Source organism: Cottoperca gobio, chromosome 10 (assembly GCF_900634415.1).
Source record: "Cottoperca gobio chromosome 10, fCotGob3.1, whole genome shotgun sequence".
NCBI classification, from domain to species: Eukaryota; Metazoa; Chordata; class Actinopteri; order Perciformes; family Bovichtidae; genus Cottoperca; species Cottoperca gobio.
In genome coordinates, this window is record NC_041364.1 from 5,262,533 (window position 1) to 5,282,748 (window position 20,216).

Here is a 20,216-nt window from a genome sequence, read left to right on the forward strand (position 1 = left end):
GTTTTTATGGAAAGGTTTAGATGTGAATATAGGCCAGAATGAGGTGTGTGGGTGGGTGGAGAGGTAAAGGGGTTTGCCAACCACCTTTAACTGTCCCTGTTGAGTCATAGTACCACTCAGGCCTTGATGTAGGCTGTCCAGACGAGGAGGGGTGTGTGTGTGGGGGGGCGGGCGACAAGAAGCGAATCCACAAGGGCTCTCAGGAGCCCACACCATGTGTTAACGGCTGCTGCAGATGTATTTTAACCAGTCCACACAATTTATCTCACAAGGCTTTTCGGTTCAAATGCAGAGAATGAAGAAATTCACCAGAGGTTCTGCTTAACCTTTTAAAAATGCTCTTTAGACATGAGGCTGAATAAAAAGACTGTCTAGGTCAGTAAAACTATAAGAAATCAGTGACAAACTCAAGGCAGTCTTGCTGCTTATGCAAGTTTATGATGAAGTCATTAAAGAAAAGGGAAGATTAAGGAAAGGAGACTAAAGGCGCAGCTTTCTTCCTTCCCTGCCCGACTCTTATCCTTTCTTTACCTGTAACTGGCAGCAGTCTTCCGTGATTCATGGAGTACTTTAACACCTGCAGCGGCAAAGTTCAAGTCTCTTTGTTGGCATGCGTGTACACACACTGCTGGTTGTACCTATGAGCAAAACACAGCATCCCTCGCAGCTTCAGGGGGGCTGTTGTGGGCTAATCTCTCTGTGGAGGCAGCAGGTGGAAAAAAAGAAAATCCCTCTAGGCATCACTGACTTATCACTGTAGCGTTGCCTGAAATGTGAAATGAAAAATGTCAAAGCTGAATCCCACCGTGTGTTAGTTGGACTTTATAACATCATATATCTTATTGTAGTTAAGTCCCAATCATTGGTGGTTTTATTATTATCACTAGTCAATAATATTCTTGCACTCGTCCATCTAAATGTCTGCATAACGCTCACATGACTGGGATTTTGGTCTCCGATGCAGCTATTGATTTGTGCGGCTAGAGTAGCCTAGTGAGCTACATATTATATTTAGTGTTCGTGTAACAGAATATATGTTACATGGTGGCCTACATGTGTAGTGCACATTATCAGTTTAAGTGGTGGTCGGTTGCAGATGGTGAAAGATCTGTTTTCATCATCTCGGTGTACTGCTGCGAGTAGCACGATTAATGAGTGTGGGGATTTAACTGTATGTACTGAGGTGGAATATTAATGTTCTGGGTATTTAAAACAACAGAGATGTTTATCAGCTGCAGGTGTAAATGTGTTTGATTTAAATAAATCATTTAAAATGATAACATTAAAGATTATTTCACTTCAGCAGCCCAGCTCACAGTAGAGGTAAAGCTTGTTAAGGCCCAGTGAACAACCTATCACCCGATTATCATTTCTTCACATTAAAGTATATGATAAGGATTCATTTTTTAGAAGGTTCTATTAAATTTGGTTATTAAAGTAATGTAACGTATTTCCGAGTGAAACAGGATATTTGGACAAAGTTTAGTGCATATTATTTTAATATAAAAAACACATACTGTACATTTGGCTTGTGGTTAACACAAGGAAACAGGATAATGCACAAACGACCCCATAGAGATGTTTTCTGTATTAAAATAAAGCATATCTGTACGGCTTATTGACCACGACACACAGTATATCAGCCATGTGATGATATATCTGCAGCCTGGATGATTTATGGGTCATGTTCAACATCTTTAACAAATGAAATACTTGAAGACATTGAAAACGTATACAAAATGTAAAATACCCAATATGGGATCTGTTAAAAGTCGATACAGATTAGTTGCTGACAGTCTCTCTTTTGCACATTGTTTATAAAACACATGTGTCATATATCCTTTGGGCCGTTTGCACCTATTTAGACTCGTTGCCCTTGTTAATGTGGGATTAGGTATCTGGCCTGAAGGTCCCGGTCATAGTAAAGGAACAAAGACTTCTCACTGGAGAGCAGTGTGGCCTCCTTAAGTGGCACTATAAAGCACAATAACGTCACCTCGATATCAATATAAAGGTGCATTAATGTTTATATTGTAAGAGTCTAATGGGGGTGCAGAGTGGGTGTCATTTTAACTTAGAAAAACACACCACAGCAAAACTCATTGCTATCTACTGAACTGACTAATTAGTTGATTCTCTTTTTCTTTTGTCAGTTTGTAAATGAAAACGCTCTGTTCCCCAGACCTTATTAAGTCCTCTCATAGTGTCAATGTTGTCTTTTTTGTATCCTCATACATTTAATTACCATGTTTTGTTACCTTTCGCCACATTGTCTTCAAGTTCAGAATTTTTAATAGCTATTAAACACAGGATTAACTCTCTTCTCTGAGAGGCTTTTCTTGAGGGATGAATCGAGATCCGACTGTTTGATGCGGCCGTTTTGACTCTTTCCAAAAAACCGAGGGGTTATCAGACACAGAAAAGAGCAACTGACTCAATCTACCAAGTTTATCTCTAATTAACGCGGATTAATTGAGCTTTGACTTCGCTCTGCAAGCCATGCAGAAGGGCAATTTGTGCACAGAAGCCTATTATTGCCCTGAGGCTGTTGATCCAAACTGTTAAGGGCTTTAGGTCCCTAAACCCTCGATCACGTAACTATGATCATGTTGCTCTTTCAGTGTGCGTGTTAATGAATTAAACAGTTTGCTACGCTGAATCCCATTTATGAGAACGTTTGTAAAAACGACCAACAAGATTTTTAACTGCCATCTGTGTGTATGCAGAATCATCCAGGTTGTTTTCTGTTGTTGTATTGCATTTCATATCCTACTAATAGACACACTGCTGTCTTCTCATGTGAATTATTTGTGTTTGGAAAAATTGATGGGAGTCTGAGTTGTGTAATTGTATCCAGGTCACAACCTGAGGAGGCATCCTGTCGCATGAGAAGTCAGATTGATAGTGCTTTATTAAAGAAGTGTCATGTTGCATGTTGGCAGGCTTACCTTAAAGCCTCCCTGCCCTTTACAGAGATCCTTTCAATAATGGATAAGGCAAAGAACATTGCAGTCTCTTCCCTCTCATTATGATCCCATTTTATTACTTCCCAATGCTCTTTTGAAAAGGTGGGTTAATTGCACACTCTGACTGAACTAACCTGCAAGTTAATAACATCTTTCCTTTAGGGTAGCATCATTATAAGATATAAGCCTCATTAAAATAGAATGATGATTTAATAACTTTCCCCTGCAGTGACCCTTATGAGGATGTACTGTTATTTTGTAGTTATCTAGGAAATTAAGACATCAAACACTGCTGTTGCATGTCCTTTCAGAAAGCAAGAATTAACCATCTCCTCCCCAACAGGAATAACAGTGATTATATACTGTAGAGTGCAAACACAAGGCTGGGCATATGTCAAAATGGTGACATGTTATTTTTTGGACTTGAATGGATTAAAAGGATTACTGTCTGTAAGGTTTTTTTAAAACCTTCCTTTTTGGCACTTTCTGAAAGAGTCTCCTTTCTTATTCATTCCTCATTACAACCAATTACAGTACGATGAGTTGGACCCATTGATGGGGAGGGCAGCCATGTCAGATGCTAATGTACAAGAGAGGATGCTGTCTAACTGCTGCACCCAGTGTGTAGCACATTCTCTCCCTGCATGATGACACATACCGTTGCTTTCGTAATTGCTTTATTCCTCACACAGCCCCCTCCGTTCCTCTGTAGGCTTTGCCCGAGCTTTGAGAGTTAATTTTCCTCCTTTTTCTGCCTTTTAGAAGCGTCTCTTCCTCCAGAGCCGTCTTCCAAGTCAAAATATCAAAATGTGACGCTTTGATTATGCGTTTTAAGGGCTGTTGATAATTGCCGGGTAAAGAAAGCATCTGTCTCCCACCATCCAGCGTAAACGCAAGGAGGCTTTTCTGTGTGAAGAGGAATCACATTATGTGCAATGATCAGTGCCTGGGGGCCACATCAAACACAGTCTGAAAACCTTTCCAGAGGAGATTGAGGCAGGCCAATTTCACAAGTGGCTTTTTATTGGTTGATTGCACAGAGGCCAAGTTGTTATCTAAATCCTCAAACTACTTGGGCAAAATAAGAAGTGTCTTGTGAGCGTTCAGGATGTGCAAACTTACCCCTCAGATGAAAGCCAAAGCAAAAATGTTTACAACCAATAGTTTGCCAGGATTATGGCTTAAGAGACAGAATGTAGTGGTTACAAAGTCGACCAGTGACAAACAGTGTCATTGCTAGTGCGGAGAAACTGTATTATGCCAACTGATTTCCATGTTTTCACTTGAACTGATGGCTTATATAATCCTTTAACAGATGAACAGGTTTCATGCTCCAGCAGCCCGCATTCAAAGAAATTCAAAACGCATTCTTTTTCAAAAGTACTCAAAGCGTGCCAATAAATCATATGCAGTTAAACTGTGGTTTCAAGTCACGCTCGATGTGTTTGCATAAGGTCATATCGAGTGTGACTCTAAAACCCTCCGTTGTCAGGTTCATGTTGCAGTCTAACAAGCCGACCTCTACCAACGAGTGATTTCATTTATAATGTTGTGTAATTATGTTCACTCCATATTGGAGCTGTTGGGGTAATTAGTTTGTAAATAATTAGAAATCAAACATAGATAGTGAGTGTCCACTATGCCCGGCAGGGGGAGACTCTGATGAGCAAACTGACCCATGATTGCTTGATTCAATTTACTCCAATTAAAATGACCGTGTTTCTGTGGAGTTATCCGGCGACTGTAAGTCAGAGGAGCTCACAGCAAAGAGTGCGCTTAGGACCAACGCTGTATCACTGTGCTGCTGTTATTCTGTGAGCATGAACGCATGTGTGCTGTAAATATGTAGCCAAGCAAAAGAATGCAGCGAGATGTGAATTTAAACTTCAAATGATTTTTCCCATGAAAGAGAATCAATGAATAAATAAATGGCAGGCATAAGAGATCACAACATTTGAGTGTTTCCAAATCAATTTCAGACACGCATTATTGCTGTTTTTGTACTTTTTTTTAAACAATTATGGTAATGTGTTATATTGTTTTCACAGCTGTATTATTGCACACCCATAGTGTGTATCAGGTAAGTGAGACATAACCACAGTAATGTACCACCTTTTAAAACAGTTACTGAAATACGTGCTGTACATCCTACTTGCTCTAAATGCTCATCTTAAAGTGGCATCAGACAATTTCTTTGCTTTAACTTATCAATATGAAATAAAAGTTGATTGCACACTAATGTAATTGCTATAGAATAATAACATCATCTGCGTTTAGATTGTTTCCCTATAAGCCTCGCTTCCACTTTGCAGTTCTCGATTTACGGCACAAAGAAGTGTGTTAACCATTGTGTGTTTGTTTCCCCCGGTAGCTACTGTATCTCCAGTTGACCAAGAGTATCAATTTAAGTTTTTTGTAGTTACTATCCCAGAAACAACCGAACTTAATGTGGGAAACATATTGCAGAGTGTCCTGTAATGTTAGTAGCAGCTGGGCTCTGAGGAAAAAGGGAAAGCAATGCGGTTTTCTTAGCACCGACAATGACACTTGAAAACCCCGGAGGTGGTTGAAAAGTTGTCTGTTTCCACTTTGAATACATTTGAGTACTAATATATCTTCCTATTGTTGAAACTGTGGACTCAACTCTGCACCTACATCATCATTCTGCACGGTGAAGCTCAAACATCCAAGTAAAGAAACAATAAGCGAAACCCATTTTTAACAAAAAGGAATAGTTGTCTAAGCAATGTGTGACACAAGATATTACATATTCATTAGGAGAGGTACACACACAGGGAGTCATAAAGAGAGCAAAATGAAAGAGTCCATATTGAGGTTGTGCGAAAGAAAGATACCAAAACTGAAAGTCAGCAATGACCCGTGAGGAAGATATAAGTCTCCTGCCTGGGGACCGATTGCAATCTCCTGTATACAGTAGCTCCACTCTCACCTCTCCATTTCTGTCTGATAAATCCCCTTGTAGTGTTCACTCACCTGGACACCAAGGCAAGAGCGCGGAGGTCACAGATGCATTAGTGTGATAAAAGATAGAGAAAATGTGCCTGCAATTAGCATGAATATGTATAAGAGTTAGGTTCAGGACCAAGTAGAAATAAGCTTCTTCTTTTTGTTAGTGGAATCATGACTAACATCGCATGCTGGGCTGTGTTTTACCACTCTGGCAAAGACAGACATCGTTCCTACTCATCCTCTTACTAGTTAGCCCCGGGCTGTGTAGAAAAGTAAAGAGCGGCATCATGGGATGGAAGAGCCCCGCATGTTTTCAGCAATTCATATGGAAATTAGTTTGTGATGGGAATAGAAAACTGTCTGCGTATTAAAAAGAATGAGCTAAGACAAATATGTTCTCTTATATTCGCTGTAGTGGAGGAGCAAATCCTAATTTAACAGTCTGGAGTATTATGTAAGTTTCAGATTCATATTGGGCCACTTGTGTACATATGCTTGGGATGATGGCATTGCACAGGCGACCTCAGCACCCCTGTTCACTGATTTATGCTGAGTCAGACACCATTAGCTGTTATCCTCCCCCTCTCAGGATGCAACCCTGGACTAATGTGGGTCAGGGGCCACATTATAGAAACACCTTCTCTGTGCAGTCTTATCTCACTGTGCATTGCAGGATTCCTGCCGTCACACGACCGGTACTGAATGTCACTGGAGGTTTCCAGAATATTGAGATAAAATGGAAATGTTGGGGAAAATGGTAAAAAAAAGATTATCCCGAAGTTCAATATTTTTATATTTATTGTACGCCCAAGCGATATTTCTGACATGTTCAGAAATGTTTATGTCTTACTGTGTAAAGTTATTCAAAACTGACCTGATCTTTCATTTTATCTTGTGGCTGCAATGTATTCTGGTCTACTTAGATCTCTTTGTGTAGAAACACTGTTTGTCTTTGCCTCTTCTATCTGATGAACATGAATGAACAAAATGTTTTAGAACGTTCTTACCTTGAGGTCACATTGTCTAGATTGAGCCCGTCATCCGTATTAATCAGAGAGGTTTAATACCAAAAGCTCTGTTAACATCCCAAGTGTTTCTGTCATAGAAAGTGGATCAAACAAACATACATCCCTGACATGTTGTTCACAGGCAAGTTATCAGGGACATTATAAGAACATTTAAAAATATGCAATGCAGCCGGTACTGAGACGTGCACATACACACACACACAGACATCTACCGTACATGAGCAGATAGTTGGACAGATGGTGCTGTTGATGATGCACTTGCATTATGGTTCTCTCATTCAGCAGTGCCCAGGTGAGGCGGTCACATCACAGGCTCACTCTTAACTCTGATTACACACTGTTACAAAGACACCCAATCATTAAACTGATTAGACACCCTCTTAGTAAACCACAGAATCATATGCTGCTGCAGTGTGGGAGTGTGTGGGAGGAATCTGCAGAGGGTCACAAGAAAACCTCCTGTACAGAGTTGTGTGTGTGTCACAGTCACGCTAGCCATGTGTAGAAAGCTTTGATTGAACACTGTGTTAAACAAAGTCCTTTATTGATTTAGTTTATTACTATTGCAATGATTACTATTGGGCATTTTTTATATGTATTTTGCAATACTTAACTACAATGAAAATAAGTATATTTCAGTTTTTAGGTGAAAACAAACGGCCGTATTCAGGAAAAAGAATCCAAAAAACTTTACAAAATGAATAAAACAATCAGGTATTGTGTTATTCTACTCAGAATATTTTGTCTACTTCAACAGGCCGATGCACATTTGGCAATGTTCTATAAGTGAGCAGCGATGGAGAGCCCACTAACTATATAACTATGCAGCTTTCTGCAGGAAAGGGAAAGTAAAGACACAGAAAATAGAAACCATGGATTATAAGTAATCGATACACACGGCAACACATGTTACAGAAATTCCATGTATCCACGAAAATATTTTAAAGAAAAAGACACAAAACAATAACACGGATGAATACAATAGAAAATCTATGAGGGGCCCCTAGAGGCATGATTAAGAATTACCATACACACACACACATATGAAACCACATTTACACACATGAAACACTCTCATATACACATGTGAAATGCTCTCATACACACATGAAACACTCACACACACAACTGAAACCAAAATTATTCACACACACATGAAAATCCCTCAGACACACATATGAAACTTTAACACTGACATGTGAAACGCTCTCGTATACACATGTGAAACACTCATATACACATGTGAAACACTCGTATACACATGAGAAACACTCGTATACACATGAGAAACACTCGTATACACATGTGAAACACTCGTATACACATGTGAAACACTCGTATACACATGAGAAACACTCGTATACACATGAGAAACACTCTCGTATACACATGAGAAACACTCGTATACACATGTGAAACACTCGTATATACATGAGAAACACTCGTATACACATGAGAAACACTCGTATACACATGAGAAACACTCGTATATACATGAGAAACACTCGTATACACATGTGAAACACTCGTATACACATGAGAAACACTCGTATACACATGAGAAACACTCTCGTATACACATGAGAAACACTCGTATACACATGTGAAACACTCGTATACACATGAGAAACACTCGTATACACATGAGAAACACTCGTATACACATGAGAAACACTCGTATATACATGAGAAACACTCGTATACACATGAGAAACACTTGTATACACATGAGAAACACTCGTATACACATGTGAAACACTCGTATACACATGAGAAACACTCGTATACACATGTGAAACACTCGTATACACATGAGAAACACTTGTATACACATGAGAAACACTCGTATACACATGTGAAACACTCGTATATACATGAGAAACACTCGTATACACATGTGAAACACTCTCATATACACATGATAAACACTCGTATACACATGTGAAACACTCGTATACACATGAGAAACACTCGTATATGCATGAGAAACACTCTCGTATACACATGAGAAAAACTCGTATACACATGAGAAACACTCGTATATACATGAGAAACACTCGTATACACATGAGAAACACTCGTATATACATGAGAAACACTCTCGTATACACATGAGAAACACTCGTATACACATGAGAAACACTCGTATACACATGAGAAACACTCGTATATACATGCGAAACACTCTCGTATACACATGAGAAACACTCGTATATACATGAGAAACACTCTCGTATACACATGAGAAACACTCGTATACACATGAGAAACACTCGTATACACATGAGAAACACTCGTATACACATGAGAAACACTCGTATACACATGAGAAACACTCGTATATACATGAGAAACACTCGTATACACATGTGAAACACTCGTATACACATGAGAAACACTCGTATACACATGAGAAACACTCTCGTATACACATGAGAAACACTCGTATACACATGTGAAACACTCGTATATACATGAGAAACACTCGTATACACATGAGAAACACTCGTATATACATGCGAAACACTCTCGTATACACATGAGAAACACTCGTATATACATGAGAAACACTCTCGTATACACATGAGAAACACTCGTATACACATGAGAAACACTCGTATACACATGAGAAACACTCGTATACACATGAGAAACACTCGTATACACATGAGAAACACTCGTATATACATGAGAAACACTCGTATACACATGTGAAACACTCGTATACACATGAGAAACACTCGTATACACATGAGAAACACTCTCGTATACACATGAGAAACACTCGTATACACATGTGAAACACTCGTATATACATGAGAAACACTCGTATACACATGAGAAACACTCGTATACACATGAGAAACACTCGTATATACATGAGAAACACTCGTATACACATGAGAAACACTCGTATACACATGAGAAACACTCGTATACACATGAGAAACACTCGTATACACATGAGAAACACTCGTATAGACATGTGAAACACTCGTATACACATGAGAAACACTCGTATACACATGTGAAACACTCGTATACACATGTGAAACACTCGTATACACATGAGAAACACTCGTATACACATGAGAAACACTCTCGTATACACATGAGAAACACTCGTATACACATGTGAAACACTCGTATACACATGAGAAACACTCGTATATACATGAGAAACACTCGTATACACATGAGAAACACTCGTATACACATGAGAAACACTCTCGTATACACATGTGAAACACTCGTATATACATGAGAAACACTCGTATACACATGTGAAACACTCTCATATACACATGTGAAACACTCGTATATACATGAGAAACACTCTCGTATACACATGAGAAACACTCGTATATACATGAGAAACACTCGTATACACATGAGAAACACTCGTATATACATGAGAAACACTCTCGTATACACATGAGAAACACTCGTATACACATGAGAAACACTCGTATACACATGAGAAACACTCGTATATACATGAGAAACACTCGTATACACATGAGAAACACTCGTATATACATGAGAAACACTCTCATATACACATGTGAAACACTCGTATATACATGAGAAACACTCGTAAACACATGAGAAACACTCGTATACACATGAGAAACACTCGTATATACATGAGAAACACTCTCGTATACACATGAGAAACACTCGTATACACATGAGAAACACTCGTATACACATGAGAAACACTCGTATATACATGAGAAACACTCTCATATACACATGTGAAACACTCGTATATACATGAGAAACACTCGTATACACATGAGAAACACTCGTATATACATGAGAAACACTCTCGTATACACATGTGAAACACTCGTATATACATGAGAAACACTCGTATACACATGCGAAACACTCTCGTATACACATGAGAAACACTCGTATATACATGAGAAACACTCTCGTATACACATGAGAAACACTCGTATACACATGAGAAACACTCGTATACACATGAGAAACACTCTCGTATACACATGAGAAACACTCGTATATACATGAGAAACACTCGTATACACATGAGAAACACTCGTATACACATGAGAAACACTCGTATACACATGAGAAACACTCGTATAGACATGAGAAACACTCGTATATACATGAGAAACACTCGTATACACATGTGAAACACTCGTATACACATGAGAAACACTCGTATACACATGAGAAACACTCTCGTATACACATGAGAAACACTCGTATACACATGTGAAACACTCGTATATACATGAGAAACACTCGTATACACATGAGAAACACTCGTATACACATGAGAAACACTCGTATATACATGAGAAACACTCGTATACACATGAGAAACACTCGTATACACATGAGAAACACTCGTATACACATGAGAAACACTCGTATACACATGAGAAACACTCGTATACACATGTGAAACACTCGTATACACATGAGAAACACTCGTATACACATGTGAAACACTCGTATACACATGTAAAACACTCGTATACACATGAGAAACACTCGTATACACATGAGAAACACTCTCGTATACACATGAGAAACACTCGTATACACATGTGAAACACTCGTATACACATGAGAAACACTCGTATATACATGAGAAACACTCGTATACACATGAGAAACACTCGTATACACATGAGAAACACTCTCGTATACACATGTGAAACACTCGTATATACATGAGAAACACTCGTATACACATGTGAAACACTCTCATATACACATGTGAAACACTCGTATATACATGAGAAACACTCTCGTATACACATGAGAAACACTCGTATATACATGAGAAACACTCTCATATACACATGTGAAACACTCGTATATACATGAGAAACACTCGTATACACATGAGAAACACTCGTATATACATGAGAAACACTCTCGTATACACATGTGAAACACTCGTATATACATGAGAAACACTCGTATACACATGCGAAACACTCTCGTATACACATGAGAAACACTCGTATATACATGAGAAACACTCTCGTATACACATGAGAAACACTCGTATATACATGAGAAACACTCTCGTATACACATGAGAAACACTCGTATACACATGAGAAACACTCGTATACACATGAGAAACACTCTCGTATACACATGAGAAACACTCGTATATACATGAGAAACACTCGTATACACATGAGAAACACTCGTATACACATGAGAAACACTCGTATACACATGAGAAACACTCGTATAGACATGAGAAACACTCGTATATACATGAGAAACACTCGTATACACATGTGAAACACTCGTATACACATGAGAAACACTCGTATACACATGAGAAACACTCTCGTATACACATGAGAAACACTCGTATACACATGTGAAACACTCGTATATACATGAGAAACACTCGTATACACATGAGAAACACTCGTATACACATGAGAAACACTCGTATATACATGAGAAACACTCGTATACACATGAGAAACACTCGTATACACATGAGAAACACTCGTATACACATGAGAAACACTCGTATACACATGAGAAACACTCGTATACACATGTGAAACACTCGTATACACATGAGAAACACTCGTATACACATGTGAAACACTCGTATACACATGTGAAACACTCGTATACACATGAGAAACACTCGTATACACATGAGAAACACTCTCGTATACACATGAGAAACACTCGTATACACATGTGAAACACTCGTATACACATGAGAAACACTCGTATATACATGAGAAACACTCGTATACACATGAGAAACACTCGTATACACATGAGAAACACTCTCGTATACACATGTGAAACACTCGTATATACATGAGAAACACTCGTATACACATGTGAAACACTCTCATATACACATGTGAAACACTCGTATATACATGAGAAACACTCTCGTATACACATGAGAAACACTCGTATATACATGAGAAACACTCGTATACACATGAGAAACACTCGTATATACATGAGAAACACTCTCGTATACACATGAGAAACACTCGTATACACATGAGAAACACTCGTATACACATGAGAAACACTCGTATATACATGAGAAACACTCGTATACACATGAGAAACACTCGTATATACATGAGAAACACTCTCATATACACATGTGAAACACTCGTATATACATGAGAAACACTCGTATACACATGAGAAACACTCGTATACACATGAGAAACACTCGTATATACATGAGAAACACTCTCGTATACACATGAGAAACACTCGTATACACATGAGAAACACTCGTATACACATGAGAAACACTCGTATATACATGAGAAACACTCTCATATACACATGTGAAACACTCGTATATACATGAGAAACACTCGTATACACATGAGAAACACTCGTATATACATGAGAAACACTCTCGTATACACATGTGAAACACTCGTATATACATGAGAAACACTCGTATACACATGCGAAACACTCTCGTATACACATGAGAAACACTCGTATATACATGAGAAACACTCTCGTATACACATGAGAAACACTCGTATATACATGAGAAACACTCTCGTATACACATGAGAAACACTCGTATACACATGAGAAACACTCGTATACACATGAGAAACACTCTCGTATACACATGAGAAACACTCGTATATACATGAGAAACACTCGTATACACATGAGAAACACTCGTATACACATGAGAAACACTCGTATACACATGAGAAACACTCGTATAGACATGAGAAACACTCGTATACACATGAGAAACACTCGTATACACATGAGAAACACTCGTATACACATGAGAAACACTCGTATATACATGAGAAACACTCTCGTATACACATGAGAAACACTCGTATACACATGAGAAACACTCGTATATACATGAGAAACACTCTCATATACACATGTGAAACACTCGTATATACATGAGAAACACTCGTATACACATGAGAAACACTCGTATACACATGAGAAACACTCGTATACACATGAGAAACACTCGTATACACATGAGAAACACTCGTATATACATGAGAAACACTCGTATACACATGAGAAACACTCGTATATACATGAGAAACACTCGTATACACATGAGAAACACTCGTATACACATGAAAAACACTCGTATATACATGAGAAACACTCGTATATACATGAGAAAACACTCTCGTATACACATGAGAAACACTCGTATACACATGAGAAACACTCGTATACACATGAGAAACACTCGTATACACATGTGAAACACTCTCGTATACACATGAGAAACACTCGTATACACATGAGAAACACTCGTATACACATGTGAAACACTCTCGTATACACATGAGAAACAATCGTATACACATGAGAAACACTCTCGTATACACATGAGAAACACTCGTATACACATGAGAAACACTCTCGTATACACATGAGAAACACTCTCGTATACACATGAGAAACACTCGTATATACATGAGAAACACTCTCGTATACACATGAGAAACACTCGTATACACATGAGAAACACTCGTATACACATGAGAAACACTCGTATACACATGTGAAACACTCGTATACACATGAGAAACATGTATATACAAAACAGTAAACAGCCTTAGAATGTGTCAGACATTGGATATTACCAAATAACAACATTTATCTTCTTTCCTCTCTTTGTCCTTTTTCTTTTCTTACTTTTATCTATTTATCCATCAACTTGTTATTACTATGGTGACTATAACATTTTTGTTTCATTTTTTAATCTCCTTTTCTTTTCCCCTTTAACACCACTGCTCCAATTGCACAACAAACAAACCTGCACCTTCCCTCACACAAACATCTAAAATCAAAATCAGATCGGATCAAAATCGGATTATCACTTTTCTGTTGTTACTGTTATTTGTCATGTTCCCCAATACACTACATTCAGTTGTATGTCTTGTCCTGCCTCACCTGTTCTGTCTCTTTGCACTGAACAAACTATTTTCTATTCTAATCTAACATACTATAGACTTTAAAGAAAGCAAGTGAGAGACAGAGATTTCATACCGAACATGATACATTGGGGTAAATAAGTATTATAAGCATCAACATGTTTTTCATTAAGCAGCTCTTCAGTGGAGCAGAGACAGAAACGATGTTTTCTAGGGAAAAGAATAGTTTAACACACACTTTTAAAACAATGCCTGGAAGAAGATCACATGATACGGTTAGCTGGTTATGGCACAACCTGCCTCAATGCCCTTGAAACGTTGGTTACAAGGGTAGACACCCAATTCCTCTCATCCTCTCATACAACATACTGAATTGAATATTATCCCTCGGGGCCCCTCCAAAAAATCAGCGCATGGCCATCTAGATACTGTATGATGTTTAAGATCGTATCAATGCTGTGCCTGCATTTTGGAAGAAAACAATGAATTGGAATTGTAAATGTTGTTTATGTCTGGTTTTATTCTGCACATTGTTGCACTTGATTTGTGTCACTTGAAGCTGACACAGATTTCAGACGTCAGATTTTCCTCAGTTTGGCCATATAAATGAATTTCTTAGGTTTCTCTTTAGATGGGTATGCCATCATATTATCTTTGTATCATAATCTGTTCGCATACCAAAAGCCTGCGGAGGAATTCAGATTATCCCTCTCATGGTTTAAATTTAACACAGCCCATGACACACCAAATGATGCAGGGATGGTTTGCAATCTTTCCAACCTCTCATCCAGTCTGATTGTGGCAAGTAGTGCATTCAGTTCATATATGTGCTCATCGTCATTACTTTATGTAATATGTATGAGCAGGTGCTTGTGTGATATATATGGGCAGACTTATGGACGAAAAACCAGCATAGATTTATGAAGGACCTGGTTGTGTTTAACCCTCTAAATCATGACACTTGAAATAATTGTATTTTTAAGATTGAGGTGTTTATTGAACCATTTGCCAGAATAGAAGAACATTTTTTTTTTTTTTATTTGCATTTACGGGTTAGAGTTACAAAAAAGGCAGATATTTCTCATTTAATTTACTACAGAGTGCCATATCTGTTCGGCTAACTCTCTTTTTTCATTAGCTTTATTTGAATGGATATGGTACGATTACCAAAATAGTTGATCCACAACATCCATAGTTTGTCTGCATATCATTTGAATCAGTGTGAGACCTTTGTTTATTGACTTTTGTGACCTTTGTGGTAAAATACTGATAGTCCAAATCATAATATTCTTCTCACAATTGAATGATACCCTCCACCAATGTTTTCTTGTTGATTGAGTTTGGTCACACTTGTCCATGAACTGTATAACTACCAAGCATTTGTTCATGATTTCTCTTGAAAAGCCTTTTTAGCCATTTTGGAATTGTTTCTTCTGGGAGATAGGGTGCAATCATTTTTAATATGGTCAAACAGACAGAGAATATGTGTGAATAAACAATCCATATCTAGTAGAGGTGCAACATGTTTGCTCAGAGTCAGCCTGTCTTAGATTTGTAGTAATACAACTGGCTGCAAAAACTACACTTTTTATTCCTTTAACAGTTCATTGGATTTTGGCGAGAATCCAAATAAATGCCAACGCTTACCAGGGAAGCACTTTAACCAGCACTGTTGTGCCATGACTAGTATCCCATGGGTGGAAGACAGCAGACACATTTAACTGATGGTGGAAAAAGCAAGAGAGAAAGAAGTTCTTAAATTCACACACTAAAAGATGCTTAACCGAAATGTGCAGCAGTTCACTCTGTATTTGACTAGATTGGAAGAAGGTGGCAGGATTGTGACATTTGTGTGCAGCGAGGGCCATCCAATCTGTTGTCATACCAAACAATACAAGTAAAGGCACCTGATGCTAATTTTCTCTGAACCATTCCCACCATATTGTTTGTAGTATAAATTATTTCACAGCCACCACAAAGTCAATCCTGTGTGACTAACTTCTTCCTTTCTCTCTTTGTTCTCTTCTTTTTGCAGAACCGTGACAGATTGGTCGACTGTATGAGCAAAGTCATGCTGCACACGGTCGTCTCATGCTGGCAACCATTCCTGGGACTGGCCCTCGTGGCCATCTTTATGGGTTCCACCCTGGGATGTCCCTCGCGCTGCGAGTGTTCAGCGCAGACTAAGGCAGTTGTTTGCCACCGCAAGCGCATGCCCACCATCCCGGACGGCATCCCGACCGAAACCAGGATCCTGGACCTGAGTAAGAACAAGTTGACCATGATCAACCCTGATGACTTTTTTGCCTTTCCTGGACTTGAGGAACTTGACCTCAGTGGAAATATTATTAGTTATGTTGAGCCAGGGGCTTTTAACGCCCTGTTTACCATGCACTCACTCAGTCTCAAGAGCAATCGTATCAAGCTCATTCCTCTGGGCGTCTTCACAGGCTTAACAAATCTTACCCGGCTGGATATAAGTGACAACAAGATCGTCATCCTACTGGATTACATGTTCCAGGACTTGCACAATCTAAAGTTTTTGGAAGTGGGTGACAATGATCTAGTTTACATTTCTCACCGTGCATTCAGTGGACTTTTAAGCCTGGAGATGTTAACCTTAGAAAGGTGCAACCTTACTGTTGTTCCCACTGAGGCCCTGTCCCACCTGCATAACCTAGTCAGCCTCCATCTACGATATCTCAGCATCAGCGCTTTGCATCCTTACTCATTCAAAAAGCTGTTCCGGCTGCGGCATTTAGAGATTGACAATTGGCTTTCCCTAGACCATGTGCCAGCAAATACCTTGCATGGCCTCAACCTGACCGCTCTGTTCATAACCAACACCAACATGTCCTCCTTCCCTTACCAAGCCCTGAAGCATCTGCCCTACCTGACACACCTCAACCTGTCCTTCAATCGCATTAAGCACATTGAAGGAGGGATGCTGATGGAACTGGTTCGGCTTAAAGAGCTCCATCTGGTTGGAGCTCAGCTATCCACCATTGAACCGTATGCCTTCCAGGGCCTGCGGGGCCTCAAAGTCCTCAATGTCTCTCACAACCGACTGGATACACTGGAGAAGGGTGTTTTTCAATCTCCTGAAGCTCTGGAGGTTCTTTTGATTGACAACAACCCCTTGGTGTGCGACTGTCGTCTCATGTGGATCCTACAGAAAAGAGGCATCTTCCTTGGGGATTTGCAGCCGGAGTGCAGCACGCTTGATGGTGTTCGTGGCAGGCCTTTCAAGGAGTTTAAGGAGACGCTCCTGTCGTATTATGTGACATGTACTAAGCCAAAAATTCGTGAGAATAAAACACAAACGATTACTGTGGATGAGGGCCAGCAGGCGATGTTGCGCTGCAGTGCTGAAGGGACACCAAGGCCCATTGTGTCCTGGTTGTCCCCACGTCGACGAGTCCTGACAAGTAGGAGCCATGGTCGTGTTACCGTCCACAACAATGGTACGCTGGAGATCAAGTCAGCAGAGGTGCAAGACAGTGGAGTGTACCTTTGCCTTGCCTCCAACAGTGCTGGGAATGACACCCTGATGACTTCATTGGCGGTGAAAAGTCTGGGATCGCTGTACGCCAACAGGACCCAGCACTACACAGATCTCAGCAATACCACTGCCAACGGGACGGCCGGTGTGACCCTCGGTTTAGACCTAAAGACTATTTTAGTGTCAACTGCTATGGGTTGTTTCACATTCCTGGGAGTGGTCTTGTTTTGTTTCCTGCTCCTTTTCGTTTGGAGCAGAGGAAAAGGAAAACATAAAAACAACATAGATGTTGAATATGTGCCTCGGTCAAAGTCTAACGGCACTAACGTTGACTCGGCAGAGGAGCAAGCTGGTCCTCGCCGTTTTAACATGAAAATGATGTGACTTTTTTTATAGATCTAAGATTCTGGATTGTGGAAATGCCCAAAGTACAATGTATTTTTTTGAAATTCAGACTACTGAACTTCCCACTCCTGCAGGGAGAGTGGTAGAGAACATGTTTGGGGAACCATAACAAGATGAGCAGTACCTTAAATCACTGGATCTTGACATAATGCTTGGATACTGTGTTTCAAATACCGACAGTCGTAGTTGGACATCCTCATACACATAATTGCCAGTGGGCAACTTCTTCAACGTGGATGAGGAATGAGAACTGTTGCCGCTATGGGAACCTGAAGGGAAATAGGTGTCATTAATCAGCTTTTTGAAATTTATATGCCCAAAAAAAAGAACGCTTCAGTTTTGGGTTGGATCTACAGACTTGGCTGAATCATGTACAGTACAAATTTGTATCTAAGCTATTAACCTACTTTGTTTAGTCTTGCGCCATGCTTATTCACTGAACAAATTGATGAAACAGACCATAATTTCCTATGTTCAATACTTTGCATATGTGTACCTAATGCTTCATTATGTACATGTATGTACATATTCATTCAAAAGAACTATTCATAGCAATATTCATGGGATGCATTAGCCAAAATTGATAGACCCCATATGTTCAGAAAGAACATTCTTCAGACTTTTGAAGTTTCCATGGATTCAGGAAGGGCTTCTATGGGTGATTATCTGTCCCTGCTCCCCCAATTGACTCCTATATTAACAAATATATATTATTTATCAATGAAAAAAAGAAGATAAAAGATTTTATTTATGAAAAATGTTGAGGCTTTACAAAAATCAGTCCTCAAACACTGTTCAGGATCTAACACAAGACTTGGATCATCATAGCGATGAGCCAGTATTGGTCGAAGTACCTACATGAACCACCTTTTTGTCCTATTTTTGTCTCTTTTTATTACTTTAAGTGTACCTTTGCTGGTTGGCAAAAATACATGTGTCAATTTTACTACAGTGACATTTGCATAATTTTCCCCAGTAGGAAATTTGGACTTTGTTGTGGTAGTTCCTCATTTTGTTGTTGAATCATTTAGATTGTGAAAACTTCAACGTAAAAGTTTAAAAAAAATGTACGTGAAATAAATGAAGATGTATTTGTACCAATGAGTCTGACTAAATGGCTAATGCATAACAAAATCTTCTTCTCTCAGACGTCCCTGGCAGACACCACAGTCTTCTTTTGAGTATTGAGTAAACAAAGTTATTCTATTAACATTGCAACACTGACATAAGGAGTTTGCACTTTATTCATGAAACTTAATCTTTAAGTTTACAGAAACACATGTCCACCATTTGATACTTCGTGAACGTTTATAAAAATACGAGCTATGTTATAACTCATGTCAACAGTAATTTGTGTCTTAGTATTGGTAACGTTAATAATTTGGACAATCCCATGACA

At 39.0% G+C, this 20,216-nt stretch overlaps 1 protein-coding gene across 3 annotated transcripts in view; it reads left to right on the forward strand.

Moving 5' to 3' along the window:
• The window catches only part of lingo2 (leucine rich repeat and Ig domain containing 2), a 197,436-nt gene extending 177,518 nt beyond the window's left edge, over positions 1–19,918 (forward strand). For 2 of the 3 annotated variants that reach the window (XM_029442022.1, XM_029442023.1), the window contains exon 5: positions 16,946–19,918. In XM_029442022.1, the coding sequence (XP_029297882.1) occupies positions 16,970–18,796 (1,827 nt within the window). In that variant the 5' untranslated portion in view covers positions 16,946–16,969 and the 3' untranslated portion in view covers positions 18,797–19,918. The remainder of the gene's footprint in view (positions 1–16,945) is intronic. The other variant, XM_029442024.1, reaches the window with a different exon arrangement.
• The last annotated feature ends 298 nt before the right edge of the window (positions 19,919–20,216 follow it).